Source organism: Eleutherodactylus coqui, chromosome 1, assembly GCF_035609145.1.
Source record: "Eleutherodactylus coqui strain aEleCoq1 chromosome 1, aEleCoq1.hap1, whole genome shotgun sequence".
Lineage (NCBI taxonomy): Eukaryota > Metazoa > Chordata > Amphibia > Anura > Eleutherodactylidae > Eleutherodactylus > Eleutherodactylus coqui.
Window position 1 is genome coordinate 35264537 of NC_089837.1, and position 26018 is coordinate 35290554.

The 26018-nt window shown below is 50.1% G+C and overlaps 1 protein-coding gene across 1 annotated transcript in view; it reads right to left on the reverse strand.

Moving 5' to 3' along the window:
• ELP3 (elongator acetyltransferase complex subunit 3) overlaps positions 1-23905 on the reverse strand; it is a 108241-nt gene extending 84336 nt beyond the window's left edge. Inside the window, exons 1-4 of the mRNA XM_066594867.1 lie at positions 23778-23905; positions 21547-21646; positions 5258-5396; positions 1850-1920 (exon numbers count right to left, since the gene is read on the reverse strand). Of these exons, the coding sequence (XP_066450964.1) occupies positions 1850-1920; positions 5258-5396; positions 21547-21646; positions 23778-23799 (332 nt within the window). The 5' untranslated portion in view covers positions 23800-23905. The remainder of the gene's footprint in view (positions 1-1849; positions 1921-5257; positions 5397-21546; positions 21647-23777) is intronic.
• Positions 23906-26018: the final 2113 nt, after the last annotated feature.

Consider the following 26018-nt stretch of genomic DNA (forward strand, 5'->3'; position numbering starts at 1 on the left):
GTAGCGGGGATCTGCACTATGAGAAGGATCTTCTTCATACCAGGAAGAAAAAGCGAAGGCCGGCTTTCTACGCTGCACTCATATGTTCCAAACCCCCCTGTGGTAGCAAATGGGAACAAGAGCTGCTGTGAGTGGATACGCACTATACAGCAAGGAAACCAAACCGAACATTGCCCATACATGGTGTAAGCTCAGCTAGGCTGTTAGGGATGTGTGTAATAACCAACTGGCTGATGGGTTCCAATAACAACCAGCAGAATAGTGAGTGCAGCTCTGGAGTATAATACAGGATGTAACTCAGGATGAGTACAGGATAAGTAATGTATGTACACAGTGACTCCACCAGCAGAATAGTGAGTGCAGCTCTGGGGTATAATACAGAATGTAACTCAGGATCAGTACAGGATAAGTAATGTATGTACACAGTGACTCCACCAGCAGAATAGTGAGTGCAGCTCTGGAGTATAATACAGGATGTAACTCAGGATCAGTACAGGATAAGTGATGTATGTACACAGTGATCCACCAGCAGAATAGTGAGTGCAGCCCTGGAGTATAATACAGGATGTAACTCAGGAGCAGTACAGGATAAGTAATCTATGTACACAGTGACTCCATCAGCAGAATAGTGAGTGCAGCTCTGGAGTATAATACAGCATGTAACTCAGGAGCAGTACAGGATAAGTAATGTATGTACACAGTGACTCCACCAGCAGAATACTGAGTGCAGCTCTGGAGTATAATACAGGATGTAACTCAGGATCAGTACAGGATAAGTAATGTATGTACACAGTGACTCCACCAGCAGAATAGTGAGTGCAGCTCTGGGGTATAATACAGGATGTAACTCAGGGTCAGTACAGGATAAGTAATGTATGTACACAGTGCCTCCACCAGCAGAATAGTGAGTGCAGCTCTGGAGTATAATACAGGATGTAACTCAGAGTCAGTACAGGATAAGTAATGTATGTACACAGTGACTCCATCAGCAGAATAGTGAGTGCAGCTCTGGAGTATAATACAGGATGTAACTCAGGGTCAGTACAGGATAAGTAGTGTATGTACACAGTGACTCCACCAGCAGAATAGTGAGTGCAGCTCTGGAGTATAATACAGGATGTAACTCAGAGTCAGTACAGGATAAGTAATGTATGTACACAGTGACTCCATCAGCAGAATAGTGAGTGCAGCTCTGGAGTATAATACAGGATGTAACTCAGGGTCAGTACAGGATAAGTAGTGTATGTACACAGTGACTCCACCAGCAGAATAGTAAGTGCAGCTCTGGAGTATAATACAGGAACAGTACAGGATAAGTAATGCATGTACTCAGTGACTCCACCAGCAGAATAGTGAGTGCAGCTCTGGAGTATAATACAAGATGTAACTCAGGGTCAGTACAGGATAAGTAATGTATGTACACAGTGACCCCACCAGCAGCATAGTGAGTGCAGCTCTGGAGTATAATACAGGATGTAACTCAGGAGCAGTACAGGATAAGTAATGTATGTGAATAAAGAGAGAGGTTCTGCCCACATGGTACGTCCAGAATCGGAGTTTAGGATTAAAGGTTCATTTTCAGAGACCTGCTACAACTACAACTGCAAAAAAGGCAAGTATGACTTCCTCTGCCAGCCCCTACATACTGCAGTACTGTCAGCAGCGTTGCCAATGCAAAGCCGCTGACGTAGGAGCTTTAAAAAAAATAAAGTAGCCATTAGATCCCTTTAATGCATCAGCACACAATCTGCATGCAACGCATTAAAATAGGACAACTCCCATACACGGAAGAGTCCACAAAGGAAAACTAAAACCACATGACAATACACAGAAGACAGATCATACTTACACACAGATGTTTCCTGTGAAGTTAATGTGAGGACATCTGTGAGGTTTACACATGACAGCGACCACAGCAATCTACAAGAGAAGACAAGCAGCAACATCTATAATACAGGGGAAAAGAGCTACGAGGGACAGAACACTGGGGGGGGGGGGGGGGGGGGCAGTATGTTAGTAGTTATATTCTAGTACAGAGGGGCAGTATTATAGTAGTTATATTCTAGTACATAGGAGCGGTATTATAGTAGTTATATTCTAGTACATAGGAGCGGTATTATAGTAGTTATATTCTTGTACATAGGAGGCAGTATTATAGTAGTTATATTCTTGTACATAGGAGGCAGTATTATAGTAGTTATATTCTTGTACATAGGAGCAGTATTATAGTAGTTATATTCTTGTACATAGGAGGCAGTATTATAGTAGTTATATTCTTGTACATAGGAGGCAGTATTATAGTAGTTATATTCTTGTACATAGGGGGCAGTATTATAGTAGTTATATTCTTGTACATAGGGGGCAGTATTATAGTAGTTATATTCTTGTACATAGGGGGCAGTATTATAGTAGTTATATTCTTGTACATAGGGGGCAGTATTATAGTAGTTATATTCTTGTACATAGGGAGCAGTATTATAGTAGTTATATTCTTGTACATAGGGAGCAGTATTATAGTAATCATATTCTTGTACATAGGGGGCAGTATTATAGTAATCATATTCTTGTACATAGGGGGCAGTATTATAGTAATCATATTCTTGTACATAGGGGGCAGTATTATAGTAGTTATATTCTTGTATATAGAGGGCAGTAATATTGTAGTTATATTCTTGTACATAGGGGGCAGTATTATAGTAGTTATATTTTTGTACATAGGGGGCAGTATTATAGTAGTTCTATTCTTGTACATAAGAGGCAGTATTATAGTAGTTATATTCTTGTACATAGGGGGTAGTATTATAGTAGTTATATTCTTGTACATAGGGGGTAGTATTATAGTAGTTATATTCTTGTACATAGGGGGCAGTATTATAGTAGTTATATTCTTGTACATAGGGAGCAGTATTATAGTAATCATATTCTTGTACATAGGGGGCAGTATTATAGTAATCATATTCTTGTACATAGGAGGCAGTATTATAGTAGTTATATTCTTGTACATAGGGGGTAGTATTATAGTAGTTATATTCTTGTACATAGGAGGCAGTATTATAGTAGTTATATTCTTGTACATAGGAGGCAGTATTATAGTAGTTATATTCTTGTACATAGGAGGCAGTATTATACTAGTTATAGTCTTGTACATAGGAGGCAGTATTATAGTAGTTATATTCTTGTACATAGGAGGCAGTATTATAGTAGTTATATTCTTGTACATAGGAGGCAGTATTATAGTAGTTATATTCTTGTACATAGGAGCAGTATTATAGTAGTTATATTCTTGTACATAGGAGGCAGTACTATAGTAGTTATATTCTTGTACATAGGAGGCAGTACTATAGTAGTTATATTCTTGTACATAGGAGGCAGTATTATAGTAGTTATATTCTTGTACATAGGGGGCAGTATTATAGTAGTTATTTTCTTGTACATAGGGAGCAGTATTATAGTAGTTATATTCTTGTACATAGGAGCAGTATTATAGTAGTTATATTCTTGTACATAGGAGGCAGTATTATAGTAGTTATATTCTTTTACATTGGGGACAGTATTATAGTAGTTATATTCTTGTACATAGGGGGGCAGTATTATAGTAGTTATATTCTCGTACATAGTGAGCAGTATTATAGTAGTTATATTCTTGTACATAGGGGGTAGTATTATAGTAGTTATAGTCTGCTACATAGGGGGGCAGTATTATAGTAGTTATATTCTTGTACATAGGGGGCAGTATTATAGTAGTTATATTCTTGTACATAGGGGGCAGTATTATAGTAGTTATATTCTTGTACATAGTAGGCAGTATTATAGTAGTTATATTCTTGTACACAGGGGGCAGTATTACTGTAGTTATATTCTTGTACATAGGGGGCAGTATTATAGTAGTTATATTCTTGTACATAGGAGGCTGTATTATAGTAGTTATATTCTTGTACTTATGAGGCAGTATTATAGTAGTTATATTCTTGTACATAGGGGGCAGTATTATAGTAGTTATATTCTTGTACATAGGAGGCTGTATTATAGTAGTTATATTCTTGTACATAGTGGGTAGTATTATAGTAGTTATATTCTTGTGCATAGGAGGCAGTATTATAGTGGTTATATACTTGTACATAGGGGGCAGTATTATAGTAGTTATATTCTTGTACATAGGAGCAGTATTATAGTAGTTATATTCTTGTGCATAGGAGGCAGTATTATAGTGGTTATATACTTGTACATAGTGGGTAGTATTATAGTAGTTAATATTCTTGTACATAGGGGGCAGTATTATAGTAGTTATATTCTTGTGCATAGGAGGCAGTATTATAGTAGTTATATACTTGTACATAGGGGGCAGTACTATGGTAGGTATATTCTTGTACATAGGGTGCAGTATTATAGTAGTTATATTCTTGTACATAGGGGGTAGTATTATAGTAGTTATATTCTTGTACATAGTGGGTAGTATTATAGTAGTTATATTCTTGTACATAGTGGGTAGTATTATAGTAGTTATATTCTTGTACATAGGAGGCAGTATTATAGTAGTTATACTCTTGTACATAGGGGGCAGTATTATAGTAGTTATATTCTTGTGCATAGGAGCAGTATTATAGTAGTTATATTCTTGTACATAGGAGCAGTATTATAGTAGTTATATTCTTGTACATAGGGGCAGTATTATAGTAGTTATATTCTTGTACATAGGGGGCAGTATTATAGTAGTTATATTCTTCTGCATAGGGGGCAGTATTATAGCATCTATATTATTGTACATAGGGGCAGTATTATAGTAGTTATATTCTTGTACATAGGGGACAGTATTATAGCATCTATATTATTGTACATAGGGGCAGTATTATAGTAGTTATATTCTTGTACATAGGGGACAGTATTATAGCAGTTATATTCTTGTACATAGGAGGCAGTATTATGGTAATTCTATTCTTGTACATAGGGGGCAGTATTATAGTAGTTATATTCTTGTACATAGGGGACAGTATTATAGTAGTTATATTCTTGTGTATAGGAGGCAGTATTATAGTAGTTATATTCTTGTACATAGGAGGCAGTATTATAGTAGTTATATTCTTGTACATAGGAGGCGGTATTATAGTAGTTATATTCTTGTACATAGGGAGCAGTATTATAGTAGTTATATTCTTGTACATAGGGAGCAGTATTATAATAAGTTAAGCTGCACATTTGCAATTGCTACATATATTGCCCAGAATAGGATATCTCATGTACAAATACTCCCATTTCTTACCCCACTGGCGGTACGGATGGGCTTTGCCTTTAACTTTGGCACCAGAATTTTACGGTACTGTGGAGGGACCGCGGCTATGATGTCCACGAGCCGCGGCTGAGCTGGCAGACCATATTTGGCGGATGTTTTCGTCTTCAGCCTGCGTTTAAAAAACACTGAGCATTAGGCACACCGAGTCCTGCAGCAGGCGAGGAGGTCTTTTTTTTTTTTTTTTTTTTAATTATCCGAGACGGCTCAACTTCACATCGTCAGCCCCGGAGTAGCTGCGGGGATAAACACAGAACATACCGACAAGACATTCTGCACACAAATCCAATTACACAGCACGACGTTGGGCCTTCATCAAACACACAGCACTTTGAACATGTGCCTCCTGATAGCCCGGCTCCGAGCTCCAGCTGTTCCAATAATGCAGAGGACCACGGCTCTTCCCAAGGTGGCACAAATTGCTATTTACAAAGTTTCCAAGGAGAAGAAGCGCAACGGAACCATCGGAAGGAAATAAACCTGCGCACACAGAGAAAGCCCGATAGCACACATGCCTGGCGAGCAGAGAAAATATCACCGCCACGTCCTGCCACCAGAGAGGACAGCAATACGAGGTGCCGTCAGCGTGTCAATATTTGCATCTCGCAGAAAGGGGAAGAAAGTCAAAAAAGTGAACATCCGCAGAAGTATAGAGCGAGGCAATGGAGAGGCTATGGCGGTTGATCACGCCAATTTCGTGCTTACTATTTGTCTTGAAACCACGACTTCCAACATGACAAAGTAGACCCATCTCCTGAAATACTCTGTGCTGTGTTAGTGACTTTTCCCTTTGGATTATAGACCATATGACCCGCTGAGGAAGGACGGTCAAAAGCTGAATATTGCCATCCGGATAACCACTAACTATCTGCCCTACAAAGAATATGGACGTCACGGAAGGCGAGCTGGGCGCAGAAGTGCAGATTCAGCTCTGGAGGGCCTTCGTGGAAGATCGCCTTGCGGTGGCGGACATAGTATTGTTACACAGAAGTATCATTTGGGTTTTGAGGCCATTTTACAATGGTGCATTACACTTGCTACAAAGTTTCACTACATTTCCAATAGCAGAGACGCCATCTTCTGGAGAAAGTGGGTAACACCGTAACTATGGAGTAACAGAGGTGCCACCTGCTGGCGGGAGATGGGAAAACATTAATTGGTATTACTGAAGCGCCATGTGCTAGTAGATGGGACATACATAATAGCAGTGGCGCCATCTGCTGGTGACGGATAGGAAGTACCAAAACTCCAGGAATTCCCACACAATACAAATGGGCCACACAACGACACTTGGTCACAAGGAAATTGTTGGGTCACTAAGGGGTTCGCAAAATCATGACTGTAGCGTTTTTCTATGGGAAGTAAGGCAGAAGTCAATGCAGCAAAACACCCATATTGGAAGGATGGAGTCATGCTGCAGTCCTGCCGGGGGTTCTACCATGCGGCACGGTTAAAAGCCGCTGTGTAGTGGTCGACGACCTGTGAGGTGCTAGCTAGTGCCCAACTACAGCCGCTATTATGCCCTGACAGCTGCAAAAAAAGGAGAGTGCAGAACGCTCCCCCTAAAACATTGCATCATTTTTGACATAGGAAAATTGTCAATGCCACACTTACATAGGACTGCCAGTGGACATGGGACTGAAGAGCAATAAGAGTCCATGAGGACAGCCTGAAGGGTACAATATTGATTATGCATCACACTGGCATCATGGCGCCTCTACCAAAGGAGTAATGGCAGATCCTCCACCGGACCATGCAGTCCTTGACCAGCCGGGCGAGGGTACATACTGCTGTACGAGATGTGAGCGGGTCGCACATTTGGAAGCCCAGATCCTGGATCTCAATGAGCAGCTTGCAGTACTGAGATCCATTGGCACCATGGAGAGGAGGTTGCTGCTCACTGAGCTGCACTCGCAGGGGTAGATGTGGGGGCGGATGGGAGTTCGGGACAGCATGATGAGCAGGCAGCTAGCGGGAAGAGAACCAGGGAGTTTGGTCCTGAATTGGCACACCACAACTAGTTTGCAAAATTGGCAGATGATGAGGATGGCATTATAGGATTGGCACTGCTGCAGCACGACATGCCCTCTGACCGCTGGGGAATATCTGCTCCAACAAACAGGAGTGCAGGGCAGGCTAGATAGGTCCTGGCAGTGGGAGACTCAATTATTAGGGGGACAGACAGGGCCATCTGCCACAAAGGCCCGGATCGTAGGTGTGTTGTCATCCTGGCGCTTGAATTCGCCACATCGCGGATTGGGTTGACAGATTACTGGGAGGAGCTGGTAAGGATCCAGCGGTCATGGAACACACTGGCACCAATGACCAAGTTAGACAGAGGTGGAAGATCCTTGAAAATGATTTCAGGGACCTAGGATGTAAGCTTAGGGCGAGGACCTACAAAGTAGTAGTGGGAGATCAGGGAGGTAAACATGTGACTGAAGAGTCAGTGTAAGAAAGAGGGGTTTGGGTTCCTGGAGAACTGGGCGACTTTGCTGTTGGCTACAGGCTCTACCGTAGGGACGGGCTGCATCTTAATGGGGAGGGTGCAGCTGTGCTGGCGGAGAAGATGGCTAGAAGGCTGGAGGAGTGTTTAAACTAGGGACTGGGGAGGGGGGGGGCGGAGAGGAAGTGTAGACATTGACCTGGGACTAAGTAATGGAAATGGGGGAGGAGCGATACAAGGGATTAGTACAGACAGAAGTGGCAGAACAGTTAGTAGGGATACACGCAATATAAAAAATAAACTAGACCTTCTAAACAGTGTGAGGACTAAAACTAGACCAATAAAGTAGATGAAGTAGAAGAAATAATGTCTGAGGAAAACTACGACATAGTGGGAATAACGGAGACCTGCTTGGATGAAAGCTGTGACTGGGTGGTGAACTTACAGGGTTACACTCTGTTCAGAAGGGATTGTAAAAACCGGAAAGGGGAGGGGTTTATCTATATGTAAAATCCTGTTTAAAGCCCACATTACGGGAAGATATACGGGAGGGAGATGAACACGTGGAGTCTAGATGGGTAAATATACATAGAGTGAAAAACAACAATGAAATCCTCCTCTATAGACGCCTAATATAACAGAAGACACTGAAAGTCTATTACGGAGGCAAATCGATGAAGCAACCAATCACAATGAGGTCATTATTATGGGGGACTTTAACTATTCGCATGTAAACTGGGAAGCCGAAACCTGCAGATCTCATAAAGGGAACAACTTTCTGCCAATTACTAAAGATAATTACCTTACACACTTTGTACAGGACCCGACTAGGGGAGCGGCCATTGTGGACTTAACCAACAGACCTGACAGAATAACAGGGGCGCAGGTCGGTGGCACCTGGGAAATAGTGACCATAATATAATACATTCCAACTTGTCCTTCAAGAGAGAGTTTTATCAGGGAGCTACGAAAATACTGAACTTTAGGAAGGCCAAGTTCACCTTAGTGATGGCCTGAACCTTACTGACTGGGATGATGGCCTCAAAAATATAAGTACAAACAATAGATGGGAAATATTTAAAAACATCCTGATTATTTACTGTGAGCGGTTCATAACTTACAGGAATAATAGACTTAGTGATAGGAGAAAACCAATGTGACTTAGGCCGCCTGCAGACGAGCGGGTCGGATCCGGCGGCGAGAATTCTCGCTGCGAGACCCGACCCGAGCGCCTGCAGAGACGAGCGCGTACTCACCCGCGCCCGGCGGCCCCGGCTCTTTCATGTGCCGGCTGCCGGGCAGCCAGCGCATGCGCAGACCGGAGCCAGCGGCCGGGTTAGTGACGTTTCTGTGCGAGGCTCTGCGAGCCCCGCACAAAAATAGGACATGCCGCGGTTTGTTTTCCGCGCGAGATTTCGCACGGCCGTCTGCATAGGAGTGCGTATTGTAATGCACTCCTATGCAGGCTTTGAGCGGCGGAAATCCCGCCGCAGGATTTCCGCTCGTGTGCAGGTGGCCTTAGTCAAGATGTAAAGGGGCAATAAACAGCAAAAAAAAAAAAGCGTGTAAACTACTGAACGAAGAAGAAGGCAACAAAAAAGCACTAAAAACCTATAAGGAAAAAAAAAAATAATGTGAAAATCAGATAAAAGCAGCAAAGATGAAGCCAGAGAGAGTAAGACTAACCCTAGACCGCTCTACAACTATATAAATAGTAAAAAGATTAAAGCCCAATGCCCACAGACGGATTATCGCTGTGGATCTTGCGGTCAGACTCCCGCCGCGAATTCCGCAGCAATAACCGTCCACAGACATACTATCTTAAACGATTCTCCCCTGCCCACGAGCGGAAAACAACTGCAATTTTCCGCTTGCAGGAGAGAATCGCAGCATGTGCAATTTTTTTCCGAAAATCGCATGAATAGCTTCCATTGCAGTTAATGGAAGCCATCCGTCCCACGATGCCTCTGCAGTGCTCACAGCGGAAGTATCGCAGGAATCCGCATCACAGCCAAGCGCCGGGGGCGTTATGTGAAACACTCGTGGCAGATCCGGACAGGTGAGTATAGGCCGGCAAGTCTTACTTCCATTGTGGGTAAAATGTTGGAGGGGTTTCTAAGAGATGCTATCCTGGAAGACCTCAAGGAAAACATAGATCTGTACCTTGGTTACATGTAGTTACTGTATACAGCTATATACACATCAGCATACGGTTTGAAAATGGATCTGGATAAGTTGGGGCAGAAAAGTGCTGAATTATGTTGACTTAGGTTTAACACTGATAAATACGCGGTTCTGCACATGGGCAGAGGTAATAAATGTCACCATTACACTAAATGGGAAACCACTGGGGGACACTAACATGGAGAAGGACTTGGGGGTTTTAGTTAATTGTAAGCTTAACTGGAGCAGCCAGTGTCAGGCAGCTGCTGCCAAGGCATATAGGATCATGGGGGGCATCAGAAGAGGTCTAGGGGCGCATGGGGAGAACATTGTTCTTCCTCTTTACAAGTCACTGGTCAGACCACACATGGAATATTGGGGACAGTTTTTGGCACCTGTACTTATAAGGAACATATCAGAGCTTGAGCGGGTACAAAGGCGGCAACTAAAGTAATAAATGGCATGGGCGGACTACAATACCCAGAGAGGTCATCAAAAAAGGGATTATGTAGTTTAGGAAAAAGATGACTGAGGGGCGACCTAATAACTATGTATAGATATATCAGGGGACAATACAGAGATCTCTCCTATCATCTATTTATACCCAGGACTGTAACAAGGGGGCGCTCCAATAACTATGTATAATATATCAGGGAACAATGCAGAGATCTCTCCCATCATCTATTATACCCTGGACTGTAACAAGGGGGCACTCTAATAACTATGTATAGATATATCAGGGGTCAGTACAGAGATCTCTCCCATCATCTATTTATACCCAGGACTGTAACAAGGGGGCGCTCTAATAACTATGTATAAATATATCAGAGGACAATACAGAGATCTCTCCCATCATCTATTATAGCCAGGACTGTAACAAGGGGGCGCTCCAATAACTATGTATAATATATCAGGGGACAATACAGAGATCTCTCTCATCATCTATTTATACCCAGGACTGTAACAAGGGGGCACTCTAATAACTATGTATAATATATCAGGGGACAATACAGAGATCACTCTCATCATCTATTATACCAGGACTGTAACAAGGGGGCGCTCTAATAACCATGTACAGATATATCAGGGGACAATACAGAGATCTCTCCCATCATCTATTTATACCCAGGACTGTAACAAGGGGGCACTCTAATAACCATGTACAGATATATCAGGGATAATACAGAGATCCCTCCCATCATCTATTTATACCCAGGACTGTAACTAGGGGGCGCTCTAATAACTATGTATAATATATCAGGGACAATACAGAGATCCCTCCCATCATCTATTTATACCCAGGACTGTAACAAGGGGGCGCACTAATAATTATGTATAATATATCAGTGGACAATACAGAGATCTCTTCCATCATCTATTATACCCAGGACTGTAACTAGGGGGTGCTCTGATAACTGTGTATAATATATTAGGAGACAGTACAGAGATCTCTTCCATCATATATTTACATCCAGGACTTACATCCAGGACTATAATATATAACAACCAATCACAGCGCAGCTTTCATGTTACCTCAGTATAATATATAACCACCAATCACAGCGCAGCTTTTGTGTTACCTAAGCGGTATAATATATAACAACCAATCACAGCACAGCTTTCATGTTACCTCAGTATAATATATAACAACCAATCACAGTGCACCTTTCATGTTACCTCAGCAGTATAATATATAACAACCAATCACAGCGCAGCTTTCATGTTACCTCAGCAGTATAATATATAACAACCAATCACAGCGCACCTTTCATGTTACCTCAGCAGTATAATATATAACAACCAATCACAGCGCAGCTTTCATGTTACCTCAGCAGTATAATATATAACAACCAATCACAGCGCAGCTTTCATGTTACCTCAGCAGTATAATATATAACAACCAATCACAGCGCAGCTTTCATGTTACCTCAGCGGTATAATATATAACAACCAATCACAGTGCACCTTTCATGTTACCTCAGCAGTATAATATATAACAACCAATCACAGCGCAGCTTTCATGTTACCTCAGCAGTATAATAACAACCAATCACAGCGCACCTTTCATGTTACCTCAGCAGTATAATAACAACCAATCACAGCACACCTTTCATGTTACCTCAGCAGTATAATAACAACCAATCACAGCGCAGCTTTCATGTTACCTCAGCAGTATAATATATAACAACCAATCACAGCGCAGCTTTCATGTTACCTCAGCAGTATAATATATAACAACCAATCACAGCGCAGCTTTCATGTTACCTCAGCGGTATAATATATAACAACCAATCACAGCGCAGCTTTCATGTTACCTCAGCGGTATAATATATAACAACCAATCACAGCGCAGCTTTCATGTTACCTCAGCGGTATAATATATAACAACCAATCACAGCGCAGCTTTCATGTTACCTCAGCGGTATAATATATAACAACCAATCATAGCACAGCTTTCATGTTACCTCAGCGGTATAATATATAACAACCAATCACAGAGAAGCTTTCATGTTACCTCAGTATAATATATAACAACCAATCACAGCGCAGCTTTCATGTTACCTCAGCGGTATAATATATACCAACCAATCATAGCACAGCTTTCATGTTACCTCAGCAGTACAATATATAACAACCAATCACAGCGCAGCTTTCATGTTACCTCAGTATAATATATAACCACCAATCACAGCGCAGCTTTCATGTTACCTCAGCGGTATAATATATAACAACCAATCACAGCGCAGCTTTCATGTTACCTCAGCGGTATAATATACAACAACCAATCACAGGGCAGCTTTCATGTTACCTCAGCGGTATAATATATAACAACCAATCACAGGGCAGCTTTCATGTTACCTCAGTGGTATAATATATAACAACCAATCACAGAGCAGCTTTCATGTTACCTCGGCGGTATAATATATAACAACCAATCACCGCGTAGCTTTCATGTTACCTCAGCGGTATAATATATAACAACCAATCACAGCACAGGTTTCATGTTACCTCAGTATAATATATAACAACCAATCACAGCACAGCTTTCATGTTACCTCAGCGGTATAATGTATAACAACCAATCACAGTGCGGCTTTCATTTCCTAACCTGCTGTGGAAAACTGAAAGTTGACCTGCAGTAGGATTGGTTGCTATGGGAACAGTCTTATTTCAACAGCCATAACTTTATTATATATGTGTCTGCTGACAGAGCTGAGTAAAGGCCTGTTTACATGAGACAACCGCCAGTCAGCGAACCGGGGATGGGTACGCCTGCCCGCCTCCATTCAGGGCATCGCTCAGAAGGGAAACCGCCTGTTTACATGGGACGACTGCCAGTCAGCGAACCGGGGATGGGTACGCCTGCCCGCCTCCATTCAGGGCATCGCTCAGAAGGGAAACCGCCTGTTTACATGGGACGACTGCCAGTCAGCGAACCGGGGATGGGTACGCCTGCCCGCCTCCATTCAGGGCATTGTTCAGAAGGGATTCCGCCTGTTTACATGGGACGACCACCAGTAAGGGGACCGGAGATGGGTATGCCTGCCCGCCTCCATTCAGGGCATCGTTCAGCAGGGATACGGCCTGTTTACATGGGACGACCACCAGTAAGCGGACCGGGGATGGGTACACCTGTCCGCCTCCATTCAGGGCATCGTTCAGAAGGGAAACCGCCTGTTTACATGGGACGACTGCCAGTCAGCGAACCAGGGATGGCTACGCCTGCCCGCCTCCATTCAGGTCATCGTTCAGAAGGGATACCGCCTGTTTACATGGGACGACCGCCAGTAAGTGGACCATGGATGGGTACGCCTGCTCGCCTCCATTCAGGGCATCGTTCAGCAGGGATACGGCCTGTTTACATGGGGCGACTGCCAGTCAGCGAACCAGGGATGGCTACGCCTACCCGCCTCCATTCAGGGCATCGTTCAGAAGGGATACCGCCTGTTTACATGGGACGACCGCCAGTAAGTGGACCATGGATGGGTACGCCTGCTCGCCTCCATTCAGGGCATCGTTCAGCAGGGATACGGCCTGTTTACATGGGGCGACTGCCAGTCAGCGAACCAGGGATGGCTACGCCTACCCGCCTCCATTCAGGGCATCGTTTAGCAGGGATACGGCCTGTTTACATGGGACGACTGCCAGTCAGCGAACCGGGGATGGGTACGTCCGCCTCCATTCAGGGCATCGTTCAGCAGGGATACCGCCTGTTTACATGGGACGACCGCCAGTAAGCGGACCGGGGATGGGTACGCCCGCCTCCATTCAGGGCATAGTTCAACAGGGATACCGCCTGTTTACATGGGACGACCGCCAGTAAGCGGACCGGGGATGGGTACACCTGTCCGCCTCCATTCAGGGCATCGTTCAGAAGGAATACCGCCTGTTTACATGGGACGACCGCCAGTAAGCGGACCAGGGATGGGTATGCCTGCCCGCCTCCATTTAGGGCATCGTTCAGCAGGGATACCGCCTGTTTACATGGGACGACCGCCAGTAAGTGGACCGGAGATGGGTACACGTGCCCGCCTCCATTCAGGGCATCGTTCAGCAGGGATACCGCCTGTTTACATGGGACGACCGCCAGTAAGCGGACTGGGGATGGGTACGCCTGCCCGCCTCCATTCAGGGCATCATTCAGAAGGGATACCGCCTGTTTACATGGGACGACCGCCAGTAAGCGGGCCGTGGATGGCTACGCCTGCTCGCCTCCATTCAGGGCATCGTTCAGAAGGGATACCGCCTGTTTACATGGGACGACCGCCAGTAAGCGGACCGGGGATGGGTCCGCCCACCTCTATTCAGGGCATCGTTCAGCAGGGATACCGCCTGTTTACATGGGAAGATCCGCTAGTAAGCAGACCGGGGATGGTTACGCCTGCCCGCCTCCATTCAGGGCATCATTCAGAAGGGATACCGCCTGTTTACATGGGACGACCGCCAGTAAGCGGACCGGGGATGGGTACGCCTGCCTGCCTCCATTCAGGGCATCGTTCAGAAGGGATCCCGCCTGTTTACATGGGACGACTGCCAGTAAGCGGACTGCGGATGGGTACGCCTGCCCGCCTCCATTCAGGGCATCGTTCAGCAGGGATACGTCCTGTTTACATGGGACGACTGCCAGTAAGCGCACTGGGGATTGGTCCGCCCCCGCCTCAATTCAGGGCATCGTTCAGAAGGGATACTGCCCGTTTATACAGGCCGACCGCCAGTCAGCGAACCGGGGATGGGTCCGCCCACCTCTATTCAGGGCATCGTTCAGAAGGGATACCGCCTGTTTACACGGGCCGACCGCCAGTCAGCGAACCGGGGATGGGTACACCTGTCCGCCTCCATTCAGGGCATCGTTCAGCAGGGATACGGCCTGTTTACATGGGACGACTGCCAGTCAGCGAACCGAGGATGGGTATGCCTGCCCGCCTCCATTCAGGGCATCGTTCAGCAGGGATACCGCCTGTTTACATGGGGCGACCGCCAGTAAGCGGGCCGTGGATGGCTACGCCTGCTCGCCTCCATTCAGGGCATCGTTCAGAAGGGATACCGCCTGTTTACATGGGACGACCGCCAGTAAGCGGACCGGGGATGGGTCCGCCCACCTCTATTCAGGGCATCGTTCAGCAGGGATACCGCCTGTTTACATGGGACGACCGCCAGTAAGCGGACCGGGGATGGGTACGCCTGCCCGCCTCCATTCAGGGCATCGTTCAGAAGGGATCCCGCCTGTTTACATGGGACGACCGCCAGTAAGCGGACTGCGGATGGGTACGCCTGCCCGCCTCCATTCAGGGCATCGTTCAGAAGGGATACCGCCTGTTTACATGGGACGACCGCCAGTAAGTGGACCGGGGATGGGTCCGCCCACCTCTATTCAGGGCATCGTTCAGCAGGGATACCGCCTGTTTACATGGGACGACCGCCAGTAAGCGGACCGGGGATGGGTACGCCTGCCCGCCTCCATTCAGGGCATCGTTCAGAAGGGATCCCGCCTGTTTACATGGGACGACCGCCAGTAAGCGGACTGCGGATGGGTACGCCTGCCCGCCTCCATTCAGGGCATCGTTCAGCAGGGATACGTCCTGTTTACATGGGACGACTGCCAGTAAGCGGACTGGGGATTGGTCCGCCCGCCTCAATTCAGGGCATCGTTCAGAAGGGATACTGCCTGTTTACACGGGCCGACCGCCAGTCAGCGAACCGGGGATGGGTCTGCCCACCTCTATTCAGGGCATCGTTCAGAAGGGATACCGCCTGTTTACACGGGCCGACCGCCAGTCAGTGAACCGGGGATGGGTCCCCCCGCCTCCATTCAGGGCATCGTTCAGCAGGGCTACCGCCTGTTTACACGGCCGATTCATCGTTTGGTTTTCTATATGCAGAAACTGAATGATGAATGAAGTCTCGATTAGCCATTCAGTCGGGGCGTTTACACTGATCGCTGGTTCTCAGATTCCCACAAGACTCTGAACGATTTATCAGCTCGTGTAAACGGTCACCAAGTCAGGTCAGTCTACAGGACCTTCGTGCGTTGTATCTGCACATGTGATAAACACAATACATATGCCCGCTAGAAAAAAAAGGCAAGAAGGTCCAAATGTGCAGTAAATACGCAGCTTCAGTCCATAAAAACGGCGCATATTTCATGGATTGCAACGCATACACCAACGGGTTGGACTCCGCATACAGGAGCCCACGGTGAAATCGGACCCTGTGCCCGGCTGGCGTCCGCACGTACCTGTCATTTTGTCTCTTCTTCTGTACTGCGGACGGTCCGCACGGCTCGCCATCAGACATGCGCAATACAGATTTTTTTTTTTTTTAATTCCTGCTTTTCCCGCGCCATTGCCTAGCAAACACACGGAATCCGCAAGCTGTCCACTGTGCCATCACCTGTGAGCGGAGCGGTGTGGAGATGCGCCAGAGTTTAGAAACCAAGATGGCATCCACCCGAATGCGATTCTGTTGCAGCTCTGGTACGTTTCCTGTACTGTGGATGGCACAGACGGCTTGCTGTCAGACAGGCACAGTACAGGGTTTTTTCCCCAGAATCCGCGACCTTTCCATAATATCAATTGCAGAAGGGCCCCCGGGTCGATTTTCCCTCCGCTTGCGCACATCGCTATTCGTTTCCACGAGTGCGCAAGAAGAAGCTTTCCCATAGCATGCTATAAACTATTCGCTACGTAACTGCGGTGCGGACACCGACCGCGGATTCCACAATGCAAATCAGTTTGTGTGCAGGCGGCCTCAAAGAAGTGCGCCAAACAGCTGCCATAAAGACACTAAAGGGGATTCGTTATGGGGTTGAGCAGCCTCTGCTCTCCGAATGGTCCGTTCATGCGTCCAGAACGCCGTGGACGGACAGAAGGACCCGTTAGGGACATATAGCGATACGGGCGTATAGCGCAGATATGTATACATGTGTGACACTACCAGGTGACCCCTGGCCGTATGTCCCCACGTCTGTTCTGGGGGGGCTTTCCTAGCACTTACAAGGACAACGATGAGGGGTCAAATGGACACCTTGAGCGGGTCACGTGTGATTTTACTCATTCCTGATGAGAATGAGCTGCGGGGTGTGAGGAATAACATCATATCTGCCCACTACATGCAACACCCTGCAATCATCACCAATTCTCACTTATCTCTAGCAGCTCACCTGCATGAGTCTCACTCCCTCCTCCACATAGACTTCTAGGGGCAGCATGAGGCCTACTTCTCCCTGTCCTACAACCGATCTTGGTGTGTCTGTTACCAGATACAGATTTCACATCGCCCTCCCCCCCTGCAGACACGTAGCCCCCGCTGCCCTCCCCCCCTGCAGACACGTAGCCCCCTCTGCCCTCCCCGCTACAGACACGTAGCCCCCTCTGCCCTCCCCGCTACAGACACGTAGCCCCCTCTGCCCTCCCCCCTACAGACACGTAGCCCCCTCTGCCCTCCCCCCTACAGACACGTAGCCCCCTCTGCCCTCCCCCCTACAGACACGTAGCCCCCTCTGCCCTCCCCCCTACAGACACGTAGCCCCCTCTGCCCTCCCCCCTACAGACACGTAGCCCCCTCTGCCCTCCCCGCTACAGACACGTAGCCCCCTCTGCCCTCCCCGCTACAGACACGTAGCCCCCTCTGCCCTCCCCGCTACAGACACGTAGCCCCCTCTGCCCTCCCCCCTACAGACACGTAGCCCCCTCTGCCCTCCCCCCTACAGACACGTAGCCCCCTCTGCCCTCCCCCCTACAGACACGTAGCCCCCTCTGCCCTCCCCCCTACAGACACGTAGCCCCCTCTGCCCTCCCCCCTACAGACACGTAGCCCCCTCTGCCCTCCCCCCTACAGACACGTAGCCCCCTCTGCCCTCCCCCCTACAGACACGTAGCCCCCTCTGCCCTCCCCCCTACAGACACGTAGCCCCCTCTGCCCTCCCCCCTACAGACACGTAGCCCCCTCTGCCCTCCCCCCTACAGACACGTAGCCCCCTCTGCCCTCCCCCCTACAGACACGTAGCCCCCTCTGCCCTCCCCCCTACAGACACGTAGCCCCCTCTGCCCTCCCCCCTACAGACACGTAGCCCCCTCTGCCCTCCCCCCTACAGACACGTAGCCCCCTCTGCCCTCCCCCCTACAGACACGTAGCCCCCTCTGCCCTCCCCCCTACAGACACGTAGCCCCCTCTGCCCTCCCCCCTACAGACACGTAGCCCCCTCTGCCCTCCCCCCTACAGACACGTAGCCCCCTCTGCCCTCCCCCCTACAGACACGTAGCCCCCTCTGCCCTCCCCCCTACAGACACGTAGCCCCCTCTGCCCTCCCCCCTACAGACACGTAGCCCCCTCTGCCCTCCCCCCTACAGACACGTAGCCCCCTCTGCCCTCCCCCCTACAGACACGTAGCCCCCTCTGCCCTCCCCCCTACAGACACGTAGCCCCCTCTGCCCTCCCCCCTACAGACACGTAGCCCCCTCTGCCCTCCCCCCTACAGACACGTAGCCCCCTCTGCCCTCCCCCCTACAGACACGTAGCCCCCTCTGCCCTCCCCCCTACAGACACGTAGCCCCCTCTGCCCTCCCCCCTACAGACACGTAGCCCCCTCTGCCCTCCCCCCTACAGACACGTAGCCCCCTCTGCCCTCCCCCCTACAGACACGTAGCCCCCTCTGCCCTCCCCCCTACAGACACGTAGCCCCCTCTGCCCTCCCCCCTACAGACACGTAGCCCCCTCTGCCCTCCCCCCTACAGACACGTAGCCCCCTCTGCCCTCCCCCCTACAGACACGTAGCCCCCTCTGCCCTCCCCCCTACAGACACGTAGCCCCCTCTGCCCTCCCCCCTACAGACACGTAGCCCCCTCTGCCCTCCCCCCTACAGACACGTAGCCCCCTCTGCCCTCCCCCCTACAGACACGTAGCCCCCTCTGCCCTCCCCCCTACAGACACGTAGCCCCCTCTGCCCTCCCCCCTACAGACACGTAGCCCCCTCTGCCCTCCCCCCTACAGACACGTAGCCCCCTCTGCCCTCCCCCCTACAGACACGTAGCCCCCTCTGCCCTCCCCCCTACAGACACGTAGCCCCCTCTGCCCTCCCCCCTACAGACACGTAGCCCCCTCTGCCCTCCCCCCTACAGACACGTAGCCCCCTCTGCCCTCCCCCCTACAGACACGTAGCCCCCTCTGCCCTCCCCCCTACAGACACGTAGCCCCCTCTGCCCTCCCCCCTACAGACACGTAGCCCCCTCTGCCCTCCCCCCTACAGACACGTAGCCCCCTCTGCCCTCCCCCCTACAGACACGTAGCCCCCTCTGCCCTCCCCCCTACAGACACGTAGCCCCCTCTGCCCTCCCCCCTACAGACACGTAGCCCCCTCTGCCCTCCCCCCTACAGACACGTAGCCCCCTCTGCCCTCCCCCCTACAGACACGTAGCCCCCTCTGCCCTCCCCCCTACAGACACGTAGCCCCCTCTGCCCTCCCCCCTACAGACACGTAGCCCCCTCTGCCCTCCCCCCTACAGACACGTAGCCCCCTCTGCCCTCCCCCCTACAGACACGTAGCCCCCTCTGCCCTCCCCCCTACAGACACGTAGCCCCCTCTGCCCTCCCCCCTACAGACACGTAGCCCCCTCTGCCCTCCCCCCTACAGACACGTAGCCCCCTCTGCCCTCCCCCCTACAGACACGTAGCCCCCTCTGCCCTCCCCCCTACAGACACGTAGCCCCCTCTGCCCTCCCCCCTACAGACACGTAGCCCCCTCTGCCCTCCCCCCTACAGACACGTAGCCCCCTCTGCCCTCCCCCCTACAGACACGTAGCCCCCTCTGCCCTCCCCCCTACAGACACGTAGCCCCCTCTGCCCTCCCCCCTACAGACACGTAGCCCCCTCTGCCCTCCCCCCTACAGACACGTAGCCCCCTCTGCCCTCCCCCCTACAGACACGTAGCCCCCTCTGCCCTCCCCCCTACAGACACGTAGCCCCCTCTGCCCTCCCCCCTACAGACACGTAGCCCCCTCTGCCCTCCCCCCTACAGACACGTAGCCCCCTCTGCCCTCCCCCCTACAGACACGTAGCCCCCTCTGCCCTCCCCCCTACAGACACGTAGCCCCCTCTGCCCTCCCCCCTACAGACACGTAGCCCCCTCTGCCCTCCCCCCTACAGACACGTAGCCCCCTCTGCCCTCCCCCCTACAGACACGTAGCCCCCTCTGCCCTCCCCCCTACAGACACGTAGCCCCCTCTGCCCTCCCCCCTACAGACACGTAGCCCCCTCTGCCCTCCCCCCTACAGACACGTAGCCCCCTCTGCCCTCCCCCCTACAGACACGTAGCCCCCTCTGCCCTCCCCCCTACAGACACGTAGCCCCCTCTGCCCTCCCCCCTACAGACACGTAGCCCCCTCTGCCCTCCCCCCTACAGACACGTAGCCCCCTCTGCCCTCCCCCCTACAGACACGTAGCCCCCTCTGCCCTCCCCCCTACAGACACGTAGCCCCCTCTGCCCTCCCCCCTACAGACACGTAGCCCCCTCTGCCCTCCCCCCTACAGACACGTAGCCCCCTCTGCCCTCCCCCCTACAGACACGTAGCCCCCTCTGCCCTCCCCCCTACAGACACGTAGCCCCCTCTGCCCTCCCCCCTACAGACACGTAGCCCCCTCTGCCCTCCCCCCTACAGACACGTAGCCCCCTCTGCCCTCCCCCCTACAGACACGTAGCCCCCTCTGCCCTCCCCCCTACAGACACGTAGCCCCCTCTGCCCTCCCCCCTACAGACACGTAGCCCCCTCTGCCCTCCCCCCTACAGACACGTAGCCCCCTCTGCCCTCCCCCCTACAGACACGTAGCCCCCTCTGCCCTCCCCCCTACAGACACGTAGCCCCCTCTGCCCTCCCCCCTACAGACACGTAGCCCCCTCTGCCCTCCCCCCTACAGACACGTAGCCCCCTCTGCCCTCCCCCCTACAGACACGTAGCCCCCTCTGCCCTCCCCCCTACAGACACGTAGCCCCCTCTGCCCTCCCCCCTACAGACACGTAGCCCCCTCTGCCCTCCCCCCTACAGACACGTAGCCCCCTCTGCCCTCCCCCCTACAGACACGTAGCCCCCTCTGCCCTCCCCCCTACAGACACGTAGCCCCCGCTGACCTCCCCCTCCTCCTATAGCCGGCCCCTTCTTACTTGTTCAGGTTCACATCCTTCCCTTGTTCATGAGCCTCTACCAGCTGCTTGATGACGTCGGCGATGGTCATCATCATCAGCTCCGCCTGGCTGATATTACCTGCGGGAAGAAGGATACAGAATATGAGACATGTAGTGCAACGACGATGACTATCCACATGGGGGCAGGACGTCACCTTCTGGAGGATCCGGCCCTAAAGTGCAGGGAAAAACCTCCAATATCTGATAATCCAAAATACCTGATAATCCAGAACCTAACAAGCCATCTGCCAGAATATTAGGAAAGGGGGTTAAACTAAAAATGCTAAATTCTGCAACGTTTAACCCCTTAAAGGGGGATCTGTCATTGGAAAAAAAAAATTATATACTCCCCTATTCCTCCCCCATCAGTCTACTTACCTCATCTTCTCCTTTCTCCTGCTGTCTGGGAAAGAGGGGGTTGTCTCCTTACAGCAGTTAGTCTTCTTCCTGCCATGCACCTTACATCATTAGTTAACAGTCTGGCAGGGAGTGCTGAGCTATTGCAGAGACTGTTCATGCCTGCTGTCTCTGCAATAGATCAGCATTCCTTCCTGGCCAGCGAATGCTACATCACAGGGACGTGACCTTCGCTGACCTGCATGACCAGGGGGGATAAGAGAAGATCAGCGAGCACAAGATGCAGTAAGCAGTCTGCCTGGGGAGGAATAGGAGAGTATACTTTTTTTTTTTTTTTTTTTTTTTTTTTAAAGCCCCCCCCAAGGGGACGGCTTGATAGGCAGTCTGCCAAGACAGCCCTGGGGCGTTTCAGAAGGCCTCCGGCTGCCATGACACCTGCACGGCTCCCTGCGATCTCATTGCGGGGGGGGGGCGTACGGGACCCTCGTTCGGGGGAGTTAAATGCCGTTGTCAGAATTGAAAGGGTTAACAGCGCTGATTAGCTGATTGCAGCTATTGCTGGTAGCTGGATCTTCGGCTGTGTCTGACAGCTGAGGACCCCACATGCTGCATCCCAGGAGCAGAGGCTTTAATCCCGCGCCGGATTTCTGCTATCTGCCAGGATTAAAGCCCAGGCCGGAGCACCGTATATACTTAATGCCGTTGGTCCTAAAGGGGTAATATACTTTGCACTTCACCGCCTCTCCTTGCTGTCAGAGACTGAACATGTATGCACAGCTAATACTCCTCACAGCGGAGGGTTTGTTACAATGTATCTGGCGCAGACAATCCTCTCCATCAGCAGCACAGATCAGGCCTCCTGTCCGCGGGCGCAGCAATAATCCGGCCGCGGGGAACGCAATGCACGCTTTCCATAGACTTTGCTAAGGAAAGCGCAGCCCCCCTGTCCACGAGCGGAGAGTCATAGCGATTCGCAGCATGAGAATTGGCGCGTCCCCCCAGTCATCCTGTCAGCTGGCTCCTGCTCCCCGCTGCGGGATACCACCACCCACGTGGACAGGCAGCCTTTCTCTCCCATCCTGACAGTTTGTTACAATGTATCAGTGCAGATGACACGTATCGGTCTGGACTCTACCGGATACAACTGTGACAAACCCTCAGCTGCTAGACGTATTAGGCCGGCTTCACACGCGGGCGATACACAGAGAATAGAGCCCATTGATTTCACGGGGATCGGTCACATTTTCGTATTCTGCGTGCGCATGAAGGTCCCCATAGAAGTCAATGGTGAAGCGCAGGGAGATGCGCGATACGCTGCGGAACACCTCTGGAACCGACTAGAGAAAGTCGCAGTTTCAATCAAGGAGTGTTTGCGTCCCGCGTGCAAATGAGCGTGCGCTGCTGGCGGAAAACGGTCTATTCCGCCACGCACAAAAAAAGTTGCGCCAAGCTGGGCGACGGCATATCGGTCCAAGACATCACACGGGCAGAGCTGCAATGGGTTTTTGCAAATTCGATGTGCTGCACCGCTCTGCTGTCGCAAAACGCGTGTGAGAAACATTGGCGCACGAGTAAACTGAACTATTTACCATAACGGCTTCTATTTCCGTGCGAATGTCCTGCGTGTCACATAACGGGCACTAACGCATCGTCCGTGTAGACGCCCCTCAGGCCGGGCACATCCTCAGCCCTCTGGAGGCGAACATTCGCGTGTACAGACAGCAAGCAGAGATCTTGAAATTGGTGAAGAAGTGCAGCACACATAAACTACAACTCCCAGCATGCACCGCAGACCCCCACGGCGGGGTGTAATAACTACATGGCGTATCATACAATGTAGTGGGGCGGCTCACCCGGTCTTTTCTTGGGCTTCATCTCCGGGTGTTTCGGGTGGACACACTTCCACGAGTTTGTGTCGCCGTCCTGCTGTCAGCTTCCGGATTGTACGGAGAGCGGAGAGGGACAAACAAGCAGGGGCCGCAGCTACGGACGGCGGCTGTCAAGGGTCAAACTGTATAGAAAGGCGAAGCCGCTCGTCACGTGAACTACAGAGCCGCTTGTAAACTGCACTGATGGTGGCACGTTTATCTACCTTCGTATACTGCCCAGAAACCAGGCAGTGAGGGCAGAGGGCCTCATTAATAGTGCCAGTCGGACTGCCCCCAACTAGTAGTGCCAGTGTGAGTGCCTCCATCAGTAGTATCAGAGTGCCCCCTACTGTTAATACCAGGCAGAGTGCCCTCGTGATTGTCATGGCTTCCCATGAATAGCATCAGGGTTCAATAATGCCAGCCAGAGTGCCACCTGATAATAGCACCAGCAAGAGTGCCCCCATCAGGGGTATTTGAATGCCCTTAATAATGCCATCTAGAGTGCCCAACACTAATAGTGCCATCCAGAATACCACTAACCGTATAAATTGTATGGCAACTAGAGATGAGCAAGCATACTCGATAAGGCAAACTACTCGAGCGAGTAGTGCCTTATTCGAATACCTCGTTTCTAAAGATTCGGTGCCCGCGGGGGAGAGGGTGAGTTGCGGGAGTGAGCGGGATGGGGGAGAGAGTGAGAGAGAGATCTCCCCTCCGTTCCTCCCCGCTCTTCCCTGCCGCTCCCTGCCCCCCGCCGGCACCCGAATCTTTACAGACGAGCGAGCAGGTACTCGCATAAGGCAATGCTCGCTCATCTCTAATGGCAACGAATGCAAGAAGTCTGATTGGCGAAGTGGGTGAGCTTGACGCGAGAATGACTGATGAAAATTACGATATAGTGGGAATAACGGAAACATGGCTGGATGATAAGTGCGATTGGGCGGTGAATTTGCAGGGGTACAATTTCTTCAGAAGAGACCGAAGGAACCAGAAAGGGGGAGGGGTATGTCTGTACGTCAATTCGAACTTAATGCCGAGACTACGGGAGGATATAGGGGTAGGAGACGAACAGGTGGAATCTCTGTGGGTAGAAATACAGGGAGAAAAAAATAACAAAATCCTGATAGGGGTTTTCTATAGACCACCAAAAACAACAGAAGAAACTGATAACTTACTATTAAGGCAGATAGAAGAAGTGTCAAACCGCAACGAAGTAATTATCATGGGGGACTTTAATTATCCAGATATAATATGGGAAGACGAAACCTGCAACCAGTCCCGGGGCCCGGGATCGCTGGTATCCAATGGATAACGGTGATTACGGAAAAATGAAAAAAAGTTAAAAAAATATTAAGTTTCAGCTGCCCCAATGGATCGGATCCATGAGGGCAGCTGAAAATACTCACCCCGGTCCTCCGTGATATCCCGTGGCGGTCTGGACCTGCCGTGGACTTCTGTGCATGCGCTGATGTGGCACGCATGTGCAGAAAGCCAGAGAGCCCAGCAAATTTAAAATCTGCCTGCAACGGCTGTCAAAGATAGCTGAGTGCAGGGAGATGTCCCTGGGGGCCGCTGTATGCGGTTCCCAGTCACATGATCACTGTTATCCATCGGATATCCACGAGCAGAACTCCCTTCCTATCCCAAAGAATGGTGGCCATTTGCTTCTGCACTGATCTTTGCACGCAGAACTACTTTGCCCCGGGGTAACCCCTGTGCCTCCATTCCTTAGACAGTCCCTTTGTCTCTGGACCATAGCAGTAGATCCATCATCACCAGTTAGTCCACAACAGCCACTGATGTCTCCACACGTTTCCTCTTCTGTTCGGGATCCACTTGGCTTTCTCCTTCCCAAGTGGTTGAGGATAATGGCACCAACTCTCTCACTGATATCCCCAGATGTGTAGCCATACTTCTGGCTGATATTCGGCGGTCCTCCATGATCATGTCATGTACGGCTTTCACATTTGCCGGCAACGTTTAACTGTTGCATATGGACGGCCACCATCACCCAACGTTTGTGACATTTCATCATGGATCTGCTTCGCACCTTTCCCTTTGGAGAAACAGGACCTTGATTATGGTCCTATGCTCTTCCAAAAAGTTTAAAGGGGATGTCTCGCGGCAGCAAGTGGGTCTATACACTTCTGTATGGCCATATTATCGCACTTTGTAATGTACATTGTGCATTAATTATGAGCCATACAGAAGTTATTCACTTAC